This window comes from Gossypium arboreum, chromosome 11 (genome assembly GCF_025698485.1).
Source record: "Gossypium arboreum isolate Shixiya-1 chromosome 11, ASM2569848v2, whole genome shotgun sequence".
In the NCBI taxonomy this organism is placed as follows: domain Eukaryota; kingdom Viridiplantae; phylum Streptophyta; class Magnoliopsida; order Malvales; family Malvaceae; genus Gossypium; species Gossypium arboreum.
The window spans coordinates 30,837,563-30,842,687 of record NC_069080.1 but is presented as its reverse complement, the minus strand read 5'-3'; the positions used below and the strand labels follow the sequence as shown (position 1 = coordinate 30,842,687).

Below are 5,125 nucleotides of genomic sequence, written 5' to 3'. Positions count from 1 at the left end.
CTATATGCTTGGTGCGTTCATGAAAGACAGGATTTGCTCAATTTGCAATGCTGCCCGACTATCTGAAAGAAGAATAGACTTGTCAAGCTGAGTAGGACAAATCTCTTTTAGTAGACCACTCATCCATACAGTCTCTGCTACTGCTGCTGCCATGCTTCTATATTCAGCCTCTGCTGATGATCGAAAAACCATTGTCTGTTTCTTTGATTTCCATGAAACAAGTGAATCTCTGATTTTAACACAAAATCCAGTGACAGACTGTCTAGAAATGGGACAAGAAGCCTAATCTGAATCATAAAAAACAACAAGCTACAGTTTACTATTAGCAGATAACAAAATGCCTTGTCCAGGATTCTTTTTTATGTAACGAACCACCCGAAAAGCAGTCTCCAAGTGGGATTTCTTTGGTTTATGCATGAACTGGCTTAAATGTTGAACCGCAAACATAATGTCAGGTCGTGTATTGGTTAGATATAGTAATCTGCCCAGGAGCCGCTGATATACTGTAACATTACTAATTACTTCATCTCCATCAGTCTTTATTTGGGCAGATTCATCATATTCTACTGAGGTGAGCTTCTGATTCTGTTCAAGAAGCGTGTTTACTGGTTTTGCTTCTCCCAATCCCATGTCAGCTATTAAATCTAACACGTACTTTCGTTGATTTAGGACAATCCCTTCACTTGATCTCAACACTTCTATACCAAGAAAATATTTTAAGGTGCCTAAATTTTTCATCTTAAAATTCTGATGCAAGACCTGTTTCAGCTCATTTATCATGTCAATATTGCTTCTAATAATAAGTAGATCATCGACATACACAAGTAATACAACTATATTACCCCCTTATCGTTTTGAAAATAAAGAGTAATCATATTTGCTTTGTGTATAACCCCTTCGTAACAGCACCTCAGTGAGTTTTAAGTTCCATTGTCTCGAAGCTTGCTTTAAACCATATAAAGATTTGAGCAGACGACATACCTTACGCTCCCCTTGTGTGCGAAAACCATCCGGAATGTCTATATAAACTGTTTCACACAAACCCCCTTGTAAAAAGGCATTATAGACGTCCATTTAGAAGAGAGGCCAAGCATGGATTGTAGCAAGAGCAACAACAGTCCGAACAGTGACATGTTTGACAACAGGGGAAAAGGTCTCTTGAAAGTCAATTCCAGCTTGTTGATTGTAGCCTTTACCGACCAGACGAGCCTTAAAATGTTCAACGGTGCCATCCAAATTATAGTTCACCTTATAGACCCATTTGCAGCCAATGGGAATGACACTAGCAGGTAAAGAAACCACCTCCTACGTACTATTAGCTTCCAAAGCCCAAATCTCTTGTTGCATGGCATCGACCCACCGGGGATCCAATATAGCTTCAACATAGGTTTGGGGTTCAATTAATGTAGAAATAGTTGCTGTAAAGTGTTGTGTGTGAATAGGCAAATGTAAGGCAGAATAAATAGAAGAAATGGGATAAGAACCTACTGCAAGAGAGGTAGAAGGTTGGTCGGAGCAGACGTAATCTCTCATCTAAGCAAGCGTCTTGATAGCTCGTGTGGGACGACGGAGTGGGGGAAAAGAAGCATCATAAGCGGAATCGGGTGCAATGGGTGAAAGGGTAGAAGAAGGAGCAAACATAACGGATGATGGGGAAGGAATAGAAATGGCAGGCAAAGGCTCTAGATGAAGAAAGGTAGAATCATCAGGTGCTGTAGGAAAGGACAAAAAATGATTGGTAGAAAAGGCAAAAGGAAATATATTTTCATGAAAGACAACATCACGATTAACAAATAAGGTTTTGGTTTCAAGATTGAACAATATGTAACCTTTCTGAACAAGTGAGTATCCCATAAACACAGACGGAATAGCCTTAGGAGAAAATTTACCACGATAATTTGGGGTAGTAGCATAGTAGAGAAAACTAAAAACTCGTAAATGAGAAAGGTTTGGAGGTTTACAATACAAAATTTCAAAAATACTCTTCCAATGTAATAAAAGAGTGGGAAGCCGATTTATCAGGAAACAAGCAGTTAACACACATTCGCCCCAAAATTTATTAGGCATATGAGAATGAAACTTAAGTGACCGAGCAACATTAAGTAAATGTCTATGTTTGCGTTCAGTGACTCTATTTTGCTGAGGAGTGTGAACACATGAACTTTGATGTATAACCCCAAATGTAGTGAAAAACTCAGTGCATTCGGCTTTAAAAAACTCATAGCCATTATCATTTCGAACAATTTTAATGGTAGTAGAAAACTAATTTTTTACCAAGGCAAAAAACTGTTTAAGACATACAAGGGAATCACTTTTAAATCGTAGCAAATACACCAAGTCATTCGTGAGTATCATCAACAAGAGTTAAAAAATATCGATGGCCATTATGAGTAGAAACATGATAAGGCCCCCATAAATCGATATGAATAAGAGAAAATATAGTGTCAACACGAGATGTACTTATCGGAAATGAAAGTCGAGGTTGTTTAGCAAGAGGACACACAGGACACTGTGAGATACTATCACTATTTGCAACCGTACAGGGAAGATTAGACACCTTGTTCAACCTTGAAATCGAAATATGGTCAACTCTGGCATGCCAAAGAAATGACGGCTCGACAGAAGCAGCCGAAGCAACAGATAGAGATGGAACCACACTATGCAGTCGAGACGACTCTAGGATGTAAAGACCACCTCGTGCTTTACCAATCCCCCTTATTCTTCCACTGGAGAGGTCCTGTATAAGATAAAAATGAGGGTAAAATGAGACAACACAGTTCAGGTCATTAGTAAGTTTAGAAACCGAAAGAAGATTGTAGTGGAAATTTGGAATATAGAGAGCTTTGGTGAGGTGAAGGTCAGGTTAAATGGTGCAGGTGCCAACATGAGTAAAGGAAACAGAAGAACCATTTGGAAGTTGAACACAAGGTAAGTTCGATTCACATGCAACAGGAGAGTCTAAAAATTGGAAATCAAAAAGCATGTGGTCAGTGGCTTTAGTATCCAAAATCCAATTGTGACTAGCATCAACCATACCTGCCAAATTTTTGACAGTTTCAACAGTAGGCTCCTTGTTTAACAGACTTAAAACCTAATGATATTGTGCTTCAGTGAACATAGGTGCTTGTCTAATAGTAGTTGTTTCCATATTTATAGGTACACCATTTGCATTTGTAGGAGCATTAACAAATGCATTGTTCACCACAGATCCAACATTGTTGGCCTTTTTCTTGGTAAATTTAAAATCGGCAGGATAACCAATTATCCGATAGCAGTTTTCTCTTTTGTGTCCTTTAATTTTGCAATGGTCACAAGTTCCTGTGAAACGCTTCTTTTGTACCATGCTGGCCGAGTGAAAGGAAATAGGATCAGACCCAACACTACTAGAGTTATGGTGCCGTTGGGACTCCTCTTACATAAGCATTGAATAAGCATGATTGAAAGACGGTAATGGACTCATTAATAGAATTTGACTACGTACTGCATTATACGTTTCATTCAAAACCATTAGAAATTGAAATAATCATTGTTGTTGAATACGTTCAATGTTTTGTCTAGATTGAGCATATTCGCATGAAGGAGAAGACATGAGGATATCATATTCATCCCACAACGTACGCAACTTGGTAAAATATACAGAAACAGAGGTAGTACGTTGCAAATGTGAGGAAATTTCCCGATACAAAAAAAAAAGATTCGAGAACTTTCAACCTTGTTGAATCTTTCACCAAGATTGCTCCACATTACCGATGCACTAGACGCAAAAATAATTCCGGCCGAAAGCTCTTTACTAATGATATTCAAGATCCATGATAGAACAATGGCATTACATCGTTCCCACTGATAACCCAACTCATCTAGTATTGAATCTTTAGTGTAAGTTCCATCGACAAACCCCAATTTATTTTTGGCTAGTAGTACAATCTTCATGGTACGATTCCACGCACTGTAATTCTCAGCTCTGAGCAATTGATGCGATACTAGCAAGGTACCGGGAGTATCTGAAGGATGCAGGTAAAAATGATGATTAAAATCAATGACAGACTCAGAAGGAGTCACCATTTTTTAGAATTTCTGACGTTAGAGAAGAAAACCGACAAGAAGGATGCCGGAAGCCAAAAAAAATGAGCCCTAGAAAAGCAACAAGACTCTGCCCTAATACTTTGTTTGGGTCTATAAAACCCAATCAAGAATAACTACAACAATTTTCTAGCCCAAAAAAAAAACCAAGATCAATCTTGCAAACCGGAACTGAGGCGTCTAGAAGCAGTTCTTTGAGCAACTGTGAATAGCCGACAAAACGATGATCAGAGATTTCCAGAATAACGACGATTACCAAGCTCTAATACCATGTTGAAAAATGCTCAATAATAATACGAAGCATCGAGTTACTTTATTAAGAGATATCCAACAAATGTACATCTATTCAAACTTATAGAGCTCATGCTAACTAATCTAACAGACTAAACTAACTAACTAACAATTAACCTCTTTCTCAACATATAAAATAACAATGTTTGGAGTAAAGTACATGCTGAATTTTTTATGCATGTTGAGGAGTATTAAAATGAGCTTTAAGATAGTTCATTATGAGTTTCAAGGTGTTGTCCAAAAATTCAGATTTAATGCTATTCAAATATTAATAATTAAATTTCACTAAAAAATATTAATGGTTAAGTATGACTCTTATTTTAGTTGATAAATAATCTTTCAATTAAACTTTGTTTATTTGTTTCAATTAAACTCTGATTAGTCTAGATTATTTTATTATTATTTGACCTATGAATTTAGCCTATAAATAGACTCTTTAGTAACCTTGAACATACACCCATTAGATATTAGAACTCATAACACTTTTAGAGAATTTGTGTTTACGTTTTGAAGGTTCTTTGTTTTCAGGTTTTCAAAGTTTAGTTTTTATCTCAATCTTTTGTACTCTTTATTATTTTGCCATTATAGTAAAATTATATTTGCCCGTGGTTTTTTATTCTCTTTGGAGGGGTTTTTTCACATTTAATTTATGAGTTCAATTTCTTAATTTCTTCCACTAGTTTTACTTATTTGTTGCTTAATCGGGTTGATCCCCAACAAGCAGTATCAGAGCTAGTTCAATTTTTATATATCA

At 36.7% G+C, this 5,125-nt stretch overlaps 1 protein-coding gene across 1 annotated transcript; it reads right to left on the bottom strand.

The window, feature by feature from the left end:
- Positions 1 to 630, bottom strand: LOC108472151 (uncharacterized mitochondrial protein AtMg00810-like). The gene is made up of 2 exons (XM_017773666.1): positions 314 to 630; positions 1 to 262 (listed from the first exon to the last, which is right to left on the bottom strand). The coding sequence occupies exons 1-2, from the start codon at positions 628 to 630 to the stop codon at positions 1 to 3; spliced, it is 579 nt and encodes a 192-aa protein (XP_017629155.1).
- Positions 631 to 5,125: the final 4,495 nt, after the last annotated feature.